Source organism: Gambusia affinis, linkage group LG06 (assembly GCF_019740435.1).
Source record: "Gambusia affinis linkage group LG06, SWU_Gaff_1.0, whole genome shotgun sequence".
NCBI classification, from domain to species: domain Eukaryota; kingdom Metazoa; phylum Chordata; class Actinopteri; order Cyprinodontiformes; family Poeciliidae; genus Gambusia; species Gambusia affinis.
In genome coordinates, this window is record NC_057873.1 from 11,346,203 (window position 1) to 11,359,788 (window position 13,586).

The window sequence follows — 13,586 nt, forward strand, 5'->3', positions numbered from 1 at the left end:
AATGTGGATATTTCTCAGTACTAGAGTCATAGACCTTGTACATTATTTTACTATCTTTTGGGAAATGTTTCATTTGTTTGCAGAAATTAACTTCTTTGTTTAATAAAAATAACTTTAAATTCATATTTGTCAGGTGAGGGGTGTGAATTTTGGCAGCTTCTGTGGTGCAGCTGATGTAAAACCAGAGTGGGTCGATGAAACGTGCAGACAGTTTCTCAGATGAGGTTCATCTAACAATACTGGGACTACAGTATTTGTTACTACATTGGAATATTTTTTGGATTCCTTTAACGCTGGTTTGGTGTATATATCACTGTCAACCAAAGCCACCCTAAGACACTAAGAGACTAAGCGGGTTAGTCTCCCACCCCAACATACATAAATTCAAATTTTTAAAATTTTTATTAAGAACTAATAGAACCGGCAAGTTAACTTTATAAAAGTGCGAAGAGTTTTTTATTTTTTTATTTGATTGTTTTGTTGTGCTTAGAACCAAACTTTGTGTGTTAGCTTGGTTTATTCACAAATATATCCCAGTAAATAATAATCAACTATTAGTGATTGCTTTTAAGCTTGGCCAATTAAACTTGTCCGCTTCCTCCAGATTCCACTAAATCTGCATTGAAACTTTGTTCGTGATGATGTTCTTAACATTAAGAGGCCCGTTACAAGCTTTTTATAACCTTGGGCTGTGTGTTGGTATTAACAACACCTTCTTCTGACTTGCTCCCTTAAAGAATGGAAATTGGTTGAGTTTATTTCCCCTTCATGATTTTATATACAGTGGTGAGAAAAATAGTTTTGCCCCTTGCTCATTTCTTTTGTCTCGGCTTTTTTTTGTCACACTCAAACGTTTCAGGATATATCAAAGCAATTTCATTATCGGACACAGAAAACCAGAAGAAATACAAAATGCAGTTTTGAAATAATGTTTTAATTTAGTAAGAGGACAAAGCTTTCAAAACCAACCTGGCTTAGCAACAGTGATGCAAAATATAGCCCATTATTGCTTATACTTGATGTCAGTTGTTGTTGCTAAGGGTACAACAACCAGTTATTAGATTAAGGGGCAATTACTTTTTCACATGGGGCCAGCCAGCATGGTTTGGATAGCTTCTTTCTTCCTAATAAATTAAATCATCATTTGGAAGCGGCTCTTTGTATTTACTCAGGTTATCTTCGTTAGATAAAAAATATATTTGAGGGACAGCGTGTGCTGTAGCGTTGAAGCAGGGACTCCATAAATAGAGGCCAGACATAAACTCAGGTCTGGGGTCTGATTCCCAACATGTGTTTCCCCTTTTCTCTCTGCTCATTTCTTTTCTATGAAGGGCGACACTGCCACAAAATCCTCTACAAAACATGTTTGAGGATTTTAAATGCTTAAGCTTCAACACATCTGAACACAAAAGATGCCTTGTCCTCGTTCCTTTCAGGTCCCCATCACTTTTATGACTTTTACCACACCCATTACAGCCAAACACCAGATTTTTCACACATCCACATCTGCAGCAAGCTCTCTTTGTGTAGAAATCAGCCAGTCTTGTTCTTTGGCGATGGCACATAAAAAAAAAAAAAAAAAAACACACAAAAAAAAATCGAACAAATCACTACCAGCATCTATTCTGCACTATTTTTGTGAAGCCGCTGTTGGCTCTGCACTGTAACTCAGTGTGTGTGTGTGTGGTTTTGTGTGTCCTGTATCTACAGTCTGTGTAGCTGAGTGACCTTGATGTCTGCACTCAGCAGGAAGACACTGGAGAGGAGTGATTAACAGGAGAGAGAAAACGAGAGAGAGAAGTGCGAAGAATAATGAAATAAAATTTAGAAAAAAGAAGAAAGACATACAGAGAGAGGGAGAGTGTGAAAGTTAAACATGGAAAGAGACATTTCAATAAGTGAAAAAAAAGTGAAAGTGAAGTGTTGGAAAGCTAAAGAAAATGTGGAGAAAATTGGGGTGGGGTGAACGAGTGACTCACCACACATCTGTTGTTTTTTTTTTTCTTCTTCTTTCTCTTCTTCTGCTTCCCCCTGCAGGCAATCTGGAGGTGCAGTCATCAAAAACAGGTAGGTGGCTGGGAGGGGAGGTTGGGAGTGAATATTACACTGAATGTTAATCAAACTCTCACTTCTACGAGTGAGGAAAATACAGTGCAGACAGCACTCTAGCGAGGAAGTATTGTTTTACTGTACAGCTTGAGCATGTGAGTGCAGATGCCTGCTTATCTGCTGATAGGACTGGGCATCTCCATGGCAACACATACACACACATATATATACTGTGTGTGTATCCACTGCCCCTTTTGACTTACACACGTGTCCCCTGTAAGTGCAACATGAAGCCTGAACACACACACTGATATAAAAACCATGCCCTCTACATGTTCCTGAAAGTCATGATGAAACTCTCCCTGTTTGGTTCTTTTCTCCGCTGCTGCCCGTCTGTGGGCTCCCTCCTGCTCTCTCCCTCTCTCTGTGTTGACTCTCAGTCTCGGAGAGGAGTTTTATAAGGAGGCCATTGAACACTGTCGCAGCTACAATGCCCGCCTGTGTGCGGAGCGCTCCATGCGGCTCCCCTTCCTGGACTCGCAGACCGGCGTGGCCCAGAGCAACTGCTATATCTGGATGGAGAAGAACCACCGTGGACCAGGTGTGTGTGTGCGTGTGCGTGCGGGTGTGTACGTGTGTGTGTGTGCCCCTCCACTCTGTTCTTTACAGGTATTATCTGTGTGCAGATGTTCACAACCTTTATAGTCCAGACTTCTTTGTATTTATTCTAACAAAATAAAGTTGCCCTAAGCCTCAAAAACTTACTTGAGCATTTTTATAAACACCAGCTTTAGAGTTTAATTACTATTAAGGGCCATACAGTGCAGGGATGTATATATCAATACACAAATATACAAATAGAGAAAGCATTTTGAAAAGGACTGCGCACCCTGATACAGCTATTTTATGTCAGCCTTTACGTTTTGTTTTATTTTTCTCCAAACAAATTTGATTTGTCAGTTCAATAGCATCCTGATTTTTACGTCTCGATTTCCTATTTTTTGCATGTTTGTCACATTTCATTATTTCAAAATATCAAACCAATTTAAATCTTAATCAACATAAGAAAACACAATATGCAGTTATTCAATGAATATGTTTATTATTAAGGGAGGGACAATATACAAACCTTTATGGTCTGGTGTGAAAAAGTGAATTTGAACCAGGTGAATCTAAAACTACCAATTGAAGAGTAAAACACATTTACAGACAAAGAAAAGTTTTTTATCTTAAATGGAAAATGTCTACATTTCTATGTAGCACTGACATAATTGCAGCCTGGACATTGCCTTCCTGTGCAACTCCGCTAAAAAAAAAAGTAACTTGCAGCACAGTCTGGACTTTCACACATTCACTTGGATTTCCTCCTCTAGATTTTTGACTGGACCAATCAATGAACAGAAGGAGAAATTGTGAACGATGACATCTATTTGCTGCAATGGTTTATAGTCTGCCTGTAGTTTTACCAATAGCAGTGGAGGAAGTAAACAAAGCTTTTCAGTCCATGTTGAACATGCTTTCAAAAATTGAATTAACAACAACAGCTGCCTTGGTCGGATCGGGATTTCTTTCCAACAGTGGAGGATGGTTATTTGCAACGCAGGCAATTTTCTGCAAGAGTCATAGTGTTCAACTGGCGTATTACATACGTCATAGCTACATGTTAGCAATTGGGTAAAATTTAAAACATCAACACAGTCCACGCCTCTGGAAGTATTCGTTTCTGAGCTCTGAGAATCCAGACCTTTTGTACAAAGCAAAAAGCATAAAAGAAGGGGCTATTTTTTTTATTTATTTTTGTTTAACCAGGCTATGACTGTGTTGTTCTAACAGCAAATTTCCTGTTTTTTTTTTTGTTGTTTTTTTTTTAGTCTGTATATTTCAGTCAACAGTTAATCAAATATTAAATTAGTTGACAATTATTTTCATAATTGATAAATCATGATTCATTTTTCATCCCACAAATTCTTTGTTATACACAAAGAATCCATAAAAAACAACAGAGGAAATACAAAAACTAGCTATTAATTTTAAAACCATCGCCTTACATATAATTGTTGGTCAAGAGTGCTGACCTCTGGTGTGTTTACAGATACTCTCTCCACTCATTTGTCTCCCAATTTTTTCTGTCCTCATCCCATTTCTCTTTCTTATGTTCACTCTCTCTGGAACCTTTTTTTTTTCCAAGGCATTTTCTCTTTTCCCTCGCTCTCACAAGTTTCCAGCTTTCCCCAAAGGGTATTTCCTCGGCGCTTCTTCTTTTTCTGTAACGTCAATGTATTTTGGCAGCGATTCAGACACCCCTGTAGGCAATAATGCGCCGTTGGCACCAACTACTCTTTGGAGGAATACTGTTGTGTGCATGTGTTTGTTGGCTGCTGCTAGAAACTGGTGCTCTGAGAGTTTAGCGCTTACAGTTAAACTTTAATTTAAGTCATGTTTTTAAAGTTAAATTAAGTTTTAATTAGATATTTTTTTCTAACTTGCTGTGAAACATGCTGTGCTTCAGGTCATGCACCAGGTCAGCTGTACACGTATCCTGCTCGCTGCTGGCGCAAGAAGAGACGGCTAAACATCTTGGAGGACCCACGGCTTCTACCTATCGAATTCAAAATTGGTGAGCAAGAGACTGGACAGCACATTTTCAGGATTTATTACACTAACCAAAAAAATTAAAATAAAAAAATCACCCTCATTTACCTCTTTGCTGTATATTATGACTTGTCTTCACTTTTACACTCTTAGTCATATTGCAACCACAGACGACTGTATATTTTATTGGGATTCTATGTGATAGACCAACACAAATAGATGTTGTTACATGGTTTTCAACAAACGTCCAAATAAAACATGAAATTGGTGTTTAACCATCTGATACCGCTAAACAAACTCCAATTCCACTTGTTTGTAACTAAATCTCAGCATTGATATCAGCTGTTCTATGAAAGTTTCAGGGGTTTGTTAGAGACCATCAGCATCATGAAGAACAACAGGTCAGCAGACAGGTCATTGATAAGACAGTGGAGAAGTTTAATGCAGATTAGGTTGACCCCCTGACCCCCCAAAAAACCAACCTGGATTTGGAACAGTACTGTTCAGTTGCTGTTCTAAGAATTAAATATTTGAAAATCATGTATTCATTTTTTTTCACAATCATGCATGACTTTGTGTAAGTCACGGAAAATCTCAATAAAATGCACTTGTTACAAAATTTGATTTGATTTGCTTTTCATTGTAATTTATTTACTTATTCATTGATCTGCTGCCTGTTTTTGAGAAGGAACTGACATTTCTCTAGCAGAGAATCCACAAACTGCCTTTATAATTTCAGAATGCAGTTAATTGTTCTTAATGCCTGTAGTGTGTTTCCTGAATCAGCTAACTCCAGTTTCCATCAGCTCACCTATTCACATTCACTTTTACTTTAGATCTTCTAACTAGCATTGATTCTCTTATAAATGTCCAGACTATGAGACCTCTCTAAAGAAGGAGGGGGGCATCCCAGACGGCCCCGTCCTGGAGTCGCTGCTTGCTGGGGAGACGCTGGACAAGAAGGTGGAGACCAAGGAAGAGGAGCCAATGAGTGAATGTCAGGTGGGGCTCTGTGTCATTTTTTTCCCCCTTTTCTTAATTTTTCTGCTTTTCTGTTTGGTTCTTTGTGTTTTACTGTGTTGTTCCTGATAGTACAGCATCTCTGTCTTTTTATCTGCCTATGTTTGTGCGTCTTTGTCTGTCAATGCCTTTGTTTCCTGGAGAATGTGTTCTGGTGCTGACACAGCCTCCTGTGGCTCTGATTGCTCCCTGTGGGCTCTCTGTGTGCAGGCACGTGCTTCAGACTTCCACTCGATTAGAAGTCTGAAAATCTCCGTTCCAAACACCCATTAAAAAATCTATTTGTTTATACCTAGATTAAACTCTAGAATATTTCCCATAGCCTTACAAAGTAGCTCAGACGAATGGCTAATTGATTAGAACTTTCGAGATAAAAGCTTGCATTGCCCCTTTGAGTGTTAAATCTGTGTTTAAGGCGTCTAATCCAGGGCTTCCCCTGTCTCCAGGTTGGCACTACTCCGTGCCCTCCAAAAGCTCCATGTCCACTCTTTACTCTTTCTCCATTACAATTGTTCTCCATTTGTAAGGAGTCTGACATTAACAAATTGCTCATTTATTACATTTACTTTACTGATCATGAAATAAAGCCAGCATTGTTCCAAAGTGGTGACAAAAATCCCATATCTGTAAAGGGCCACTTAACTATTTTTACACCCAATGCTGGGATTATTCATGGAATGGGCCCTACGCAGACGGTGGATATTTAGGACGCACAGGGGTTTGATAAAAGAGGCCATCAATTTCTTTTACAGCAGACGTAAGAACTCATGTTTTTGGAGCTTGACCTAAAACAGTTTGTGACTGCATCTGGAGCTTGGTTTTATCATTCTTTTTATGGAGCAACTACCCTCGTTTTATACTAGATAATCTGCAACCTAATTCTGAGTCCGTAACCGATGGCACTCTTTTCTATAACTATTTCCATGTTTAGATGGAAGGCAGTGGCATGTTGCTGAATGAAAAATATTCCAGGTAAAGCATTGGTTCTGTAATGTGGCTTCACTTCAATGAACCAGAGCCAGCTGGTGCTAGGAGTTCACCTTGACCCTAGTTTCTCAAAAAGCTTCCTTCAGATAAACTGGAGAACTTAAAAACAAGTTTAAGCCCAGAAACATTAAGTGTAACATCAAGTCATCATGAAAACAAGTCATACCACCTTCTCTTACATTTGATATTTGTTATTGAGAAAGTTGAGAATACATTTTTTTTTACCTGAAGTTGGTGAAATTGCTAAATTATAATTAATACCTGTACTTTCCTCTCTCAGTGATCATGTATTTTATCTCCACAATAGTCTGGAAAAAAAAAATCACATTTTATAGTGCATCAATATTAATGCCTCAAAACATTTCATTCACACCTCATTTTTTCTTGATCATCAAGCAGCTACACACAATATCAAAATTAAAAACGAACAAACTCAGTGAAAAAATCTGAAGCAGGCTTCTTTATTTTACTGCCTTCTTTATCGCTGATAAACACCAAAACATGAGAATGGAAGAAGCTTTATAAATAAATATGATTTTTTTTAAAACCCTAAATATAAGCAAAGATGAAACGTTAAGATACAGGATGCACATTGGTAAATATTGTAACAATGAAAGAACATTTATTTTTTTGTCTGTTGAAGCAATTCTGTGTTGAATTTGCCATGTTTTAGATCACTCATGATGAAAGGCCCAATATTCTGGTTTTTAATTTAAATAATTAATGTCGGAATCTTTAAGGATGCCATTAAAGGTGGCACCTTTAATGCATCTTTAATGTGGGCATGTTTTCCAAAGAGAAACATGCCCACAGCATCACAGATCTTCCACTATGCTTAGTAATGAACATGAGGTTCTTTTCCACATATTCATCTTTTGTTTCACACCAAAGAGGCTGAGTTTGTCCCACCAATAGTTTGACCTTCTACCAACTCAGTAGATAAAAGCAAACCTGAGACTGAACTTTAAACTGAACTGTGAAGTGTAGCACACATAGCAGGAGGAGTGGGATGAAGCGATATGACACGAAGCAAATACAACCCTGGATCCCATCTTCTGCTCACTTCTCTTCAGCTCATCTAAATTTTCTGTACAGTTTAGGTTTAGGTTTAGGTTTAGGTTTAGGTGTTCAGATGAACACGGAGGAAAGGTTGATTTTCTTTCTGAAGTAATATTTCTGTGCTGATTTGATCAATTGAGTCTATTTTCTTGTTGTGAGACTCAGTGGTGTTCTCATCAGTTACTGAACAGAAATATGGGGGAATTTTTCCGCCATAACTCGAGAGCACACATTTTCATTCTGAAAGCAGAATTTCATTTCTTTTCTACTCAAAACTTTTAATACTTGAGCTTACATTTTCAGCTTGAAAGCAGGTCTTCATGTCTTCTCAAAACTTGTAATGCTTGTACTCAAAACTTCTGCTCTCTTTCTAATATTCACTGTGATTTCTCAAACCTTTCTCCTTGCTCTGAAAACTTGTCTTTGCTCAGAGCAAATCGCCGCTTGCTGCTTGCAAATTCTTTTCTGCTAGCGCTTGGAACAAAAAACGCCTGGCAACCTCTCAGCCAACAGAATGAAAGTTTTATACTGGGTGCGTTTGATTCCTTCCAGTGGGTGTGCCTGTGTGGCTACTATCGATTGTAGCAACCACTGAACAAGAACATCACAGAGCCGCATATTTGTTATATAATTTTTGACCAAAGTGAAGTAATTTTTTTTGCCAAATAGTTCACTTCTAGTCTCATCTAATCAAATTGTATGGTTTCAGTTGAAGCTCCAGTAGCGTGTAGTAAATTTTCTAGGGACTTAAATAAACCTCTTTCTGCTGCAGATCTATTTGAGTGAGCTTTGGAGACTTTAAAAAAATTTTTTTTTTACCTTCCTTACCATCTTGTACATGATAAATCAGGGAGCTCTGCCAGAAGAATTGCCAGTGGCTAAAAGAAATGGACCCAAGTTTCATGTCAAATTTTTACTCCAGTGAAGCTGGAAATTATAATTGCTAATTAGAAATTTCTAAAAACTTAAATCAAGTTTAAAAAGTAAATGGAAGTAATATAAATTGGAAAAAAGAATTTCTAGTACATTTAATTTAAAGGCATTTTTCAACATACAAATAATGAAATTTTATGCTTTTTCTATTGTTTTTTTCCAGTGTGAGAGTATACCTGTATGATAAAATATACATACATATATTTTAAGGCATATTATAGATTTGAATGCTGCATATCTGCTGTAGAAAGGAGGCAGCAGTGTAATTGCAGTAAAGCAGTAAATCACACTTTGTCATTTCTTTGTCCTGTGTAGGTTGATCTGACCTGTGCTGCTGTTATTCTGTTGTTACAGCGAGGATAAGAGTCCTTTCTGATGGTCCACCTTCCTCTCATTTTATAGAAGCTGCTTGTTGGGGATTTTCCTCATGAGCTGGAGGTGGACGACATGGAGGAAGACGTACCGAAGCGCAAGAACCGTACCAAAGCACGGGTAGGACAACAAAAACATTTCAGACAATTTTTTTTCTCCAAGTTTCCACATGATGGTCAGTTTTCATGTGATTACAGAGCGCCTGGTTGACTGTCTGTGTGAGAAAGTGAGGTCAACATAAGAGAAATAGGCCAGCCAGAGCTCAGAGTTAAACAGTGATGAGACAAACAGTGACCTTTGTATTCACAGGCTCTAAACTAGAGTACAGTGGAGTCTTCCTTCTCACAGTGTGACATGTAATCATTTGTCAGTCCTCTGCATACCACACTAATGTAATGAGATTTCCTCTGACAACGCAGGACTTGGCCCGATTAAAAGCAAACAGATCTAGAGATTAAATCACGCTGGGATGACCTCTTTTTTTTCTATTTTTTACAACTTTGATTAGAGCACGGAGGTCTTATTTTCCCACTCTTTTTGCGCATCCTATGGGAGGATAATCAAGTGTTAACAATGTATTCTGAAAATCATCCCACACACATGCAGCACATACACACAGACACTGTTTCTCTCTCTCACACACACACACACACAGACACCAGGGTTGCTAATTGGAACTGTTGCTCCCCTGCTAGGTGTCATCAGCCCCCTCCTGCTGGAAGTGTAGCTTTGCACTGAGAGCAGATGATTAGAATCCAAACGTGCATGTGTGTGTGTGTGTGTTTGCGTGTAGAGACACTTGAACACACTCGTGAGCGTTGTGCTGTTATGTTCTTTCTATATTATTGTTTTATTCATACAAGCCACATGTGAAGAGTTTGGAAGTTCAAACATTTTTGTGTCTACCTTTGCATGTGCTTGCATGAGAGTTCTTACATGTGTGTTTGTGTGGGTGTTTATTTACAGGCCTATGGTGTTGGAGGAATGAGGAAAAGACAAGAGCTGCCTGCCATTGAAGACAGAGATAAGCCTTACGTCTGTGACAGTGAGTCTTAGGTTTTTTATTCAATTCAGTTTATTTACATAATGCCAATTCACAACAAATGTCCTCTTGTGGCACTTCAATTCAATCACACGTGCATTCTGGTTTGTCCTAGTCATCAAACAGTGCACAAAGATCAGTTTATTAATCTAATTTAAAAAGTTTTTATCTAAGGAAATCCAGTACATTGCATCAAGTCATTGACTTGCTGCATTCACTCCTCCTGGGTGAGCAGGTAGAGACAGCAGACAATTTCTTGTGTCAGGTTGAATTTAGAGCAACCTTTCATACTGAGCATGCATGTAGTAACAGTAGGGTTTCTTCCCTTTAACAGGAAGAAACCTCCAGCAGAACCGGGCTCAGTGCAAGCGGACATCTGACAGGGGTTTGAGAACGCAGAGCAGAATGCACAAAAAAGAAACAGAATAAATGATATAGAAGTACTTTTTATGTTAATGGAATATTAAAAGTTAATAGCAGAAAAGAAAGGATGTCTAGTTGTTGACAGCTTTATCTCAACCTATGCTCTCCTCCAGGAAGGCACCACCGCCAAACAGAATGCCAGACCTGGTGGAGCGTCTATGGAGAGAAAAATAACTGAGAGAAAACAACAATTTAACAATTGCAATAACAATGAATAATGCAAATTGGAGAGTAGAAGAAGAAAGTGAGGAAAAGTGACCAGCAGCATAACTACAGAGATAGTTCAAGATAATTATCTGTGTGAATGAGGCATGAGAGAGCCATCGAGGACTGCCTTAAGACGGGATTCTCTCCTGCCGGATCCGGCCAAAAGATCTGCCTCACCTCAATTGACTGGATAAACATTGCTGTAAGCTTTATCAAAAAGAAAAGTTTGAAGGCTAGTCTCAAGCACTTAAATTGGGAGCTGGTTCCACAGGAGAGGGGGATCTGCCTCCCGTTGGACTTTGAGAAACTCTAGGAGCCATCAGTAGACCTGCAGTCAGAGAGCAAAGTTCTCTGTTAGGAACATATGGAACAATCAAATATCTGATGTATGATGGAGTTGATTATTAAGGACTTGGATGACAATGAGAATCTTAAACTCTGTTCTGAATTTAACAGGGAGCCAATGACGGGAAGCTAAAATAGGAGAAATATGATCTTTTTAATTTTTATCTTGCTGCAGTGGTTTGTATCAGATGAAGGCTTTCAATTGCATTGTGAACTTCTGTAAAGAAAATAGTTATAGTAGTCTAGCCTTGAAGTAACAAATGCAAGAGGTTTTAAGAAAAACAAATTTACTTCACTAACTCGTTGGCATTCAAAAATTAGGGACCATTTGTAAATACACACACATTATTATTATTATTGTTGTTATTATTTTTTTACATTATTTTTAGGGGTGTAAGGACATATTGTGCTCCTGAGGCAAGATTAGATTTAAGCTTATTTTTGGGAAACATAATTCCCATCTTTTGTTTTCACAACTCACAATGCGGTTGATAGATTCATTTGCAAATCATTTGTTTCTCATTTGTCACTTTGGGGACATGTCTATTTTTTATGAAGTATCTAAAATGCTGAGGTTTCTTTAATGATAATGTAAATGAGCCACGTTAGCCAATAGGCGAGAACTCTTTACCAGCGGAGTGTGTCCACACAACACTGCAACTCACGAACTTCCTTCTTTCTCACCTCAAAATGAGAATGTCTGACACTGATACAACAGGTTTTCAAGCTTAAAGCACTTCATCCTTTATAATAACTTGAGCTTTTCTCACCAGAAATATTCACATGATTATATAACTTCTGCATAGGGTTTTTTTTATGAGAAAAACTTCTCTTTGGTGAGAATTACTACCCTATATATTGGAACATTTTGTAGCACGAGTTGTCCTTCAACCTCTTGTTTTAAAAGAATGTCATCATACATATTTTTGCTTTCGAGCAAAAACCTTGTATTGTCATTTTTATTTTGTTGTAATATCAACTCTGCTGATCACGCTTCACATCTGTCTGTGGTTACATTGATGCATACTAAGTATTAAAAAATATTAACTTTGACCATTATGAAGACTTTTAATGTCCTAAAAATAACACTTTTGAAAATGCATGGATTCTTTCCAACTTTAACATTATTCAAAACAGAAATCATATGGGTGTGTTGCAGTCTGTGGCAAGCGATATAAGAACCGTCCTGGACTGAGCTACCATTACACTCACACACACCTGGCAGATGAGGAGGGTGAAGAGGACTCAGAGCGACACACACTTCCCTTTCAGCGCAAGAGCAACCACAAGCGTGAGTCTGCAGTCTGAATATGTCTGTCCTTATCCATTATTCACATCATGTGTAATGTATTAAGAATCAATGTATAAGACGTTCTGGTTCAGGAGATTTCACTCCAACAATGTCTCCAAATTTAAATATTGTTATGATCCAATGATTCTCCTGAAGAAATGTTTTGGTTGAGTACAGTGCTCACTCAAATCCTCAGTGTATGCATCCTCAGTTCTTTCTGTCATATTATGTGTTAACCAGATAATTTTTCACTCACACAGGCTTCTCTTTGTTGATTGGGTCAATGGGCAACAGAGAGAGGTACCTGTTAAAACTGCAGTATGTAACTTTTATAAAAAAACAAAATATGTTTTTTACATATTTGTTAAATTGTTACTGCCGTGGCAGCATAACATGAGATGCGTAATCTGTGAAAAATTTAACTCCTCGCTGTGGTTCTGCTGACATTGGCAGAAATGCATCGTTTGGTCAGAAACAACTAATCAGAGTCAGGAGGAAGGTCTTAGCGCTGTCAGTCAACTTTGTGTATGCGCTGCTCAAACCCACTCCCCTTGCTCTCTGCTATACTAACGCTAGTTCCTGACAATGGACCCTGTCGTGAATATTCAGACTAGTTAACATGGCCACCAATGGAGCATAAACAGTTTTTCTGGAACAGTAATTTGTTTTTCCACCATTATCATAGTACCGTATACACAAGCCATTGTCCATTACAGGGCAACAAAGATGTAGAAAACTGTAAGAGGAAGCCAAAATACCTGGAGAAAAGCCATGCAAGCAACCCACTTGCTGAGAGACAGCAATAGTAACCCTCTGGGACAGCGCTTAGTGAAACAACAACAACAGATTGATGCAATTGATACAACCATTCAAAGTGAGTTGCAGTCAAGTTTATTTCAAACAATTGTTTGTCATTAGTATGACTTTAAATTTAGCTTTTTGCGTCATGCTATTTATTGTTACTGAGCATCCAAAAATTCTGATTTATAATCTAATCTCTTCACATACGGTGCTTTGCAAAAGTATTTTTTTTCTTTTTTTATGTTCTTCCTCTGTCATGCTATGACCACAAATATATTCCATCTGAATCTTATCTGATGGACCAACACAAAATAACGCCTGACAAAATAACGGTGAAATGAAATTGAAAGATGACATTAAAAAATGTTTACAATAGAAATCTGAAGAGTGTGACTTGCATATTTAGACAGTTTTTATCTGATACCACTAAATAAAATTCAGTCCCCAATTGCCTTCAGAAAAATC

At 38.0% G+C, this 13,586-nt stretch overlaps 1 protein-coding gene across 2 annotated transcripts in view; it reads left to right on the plus strand.

Annotated features, from left to right (window-relative positions):
* Positions 1-13,586, plus strand: part of dpf1 (D4, zinc and double PHD fingers family 1) — a 62,127-nt gene that overhangs the window by 16,234 nt on the left and 32,307 nt on the right. For both annotated transcript variants that reach the window (XR_006370820.1, XM_044118834.1), the window contains exons 2-8: positions 2,038-2,067; positions 2,490-2,650; positions 4,559-4,666; positions 5,516-5,643; positions 9,043-9,132; positions 9,979-10,057; positions 12,189-12,320. Coding sequence is in view for 1 of the 2 variants with exons in the window: in XM_044118834.1 (XP_043974769.1) it covers positions 2,038-2,067; positions 2,490-2,650; positions 4,559-4,666; positions 5,516-5,643; positions 9,043-9,132; positions 9,979-10,057; positions 12,189-12,320 (728 nt within the window). In the remaining variant the exon portion in view is untranslated. The remainder of the gene's footprint in view (positions 1-2,037; positions 2,068-2,489; positions 2,651-4,558; positions 4,667-5,515; positions 5,644-9,042; positions 9,133-9,978; positions 10,058-12,188; positions 12,321-13,586) is intronic.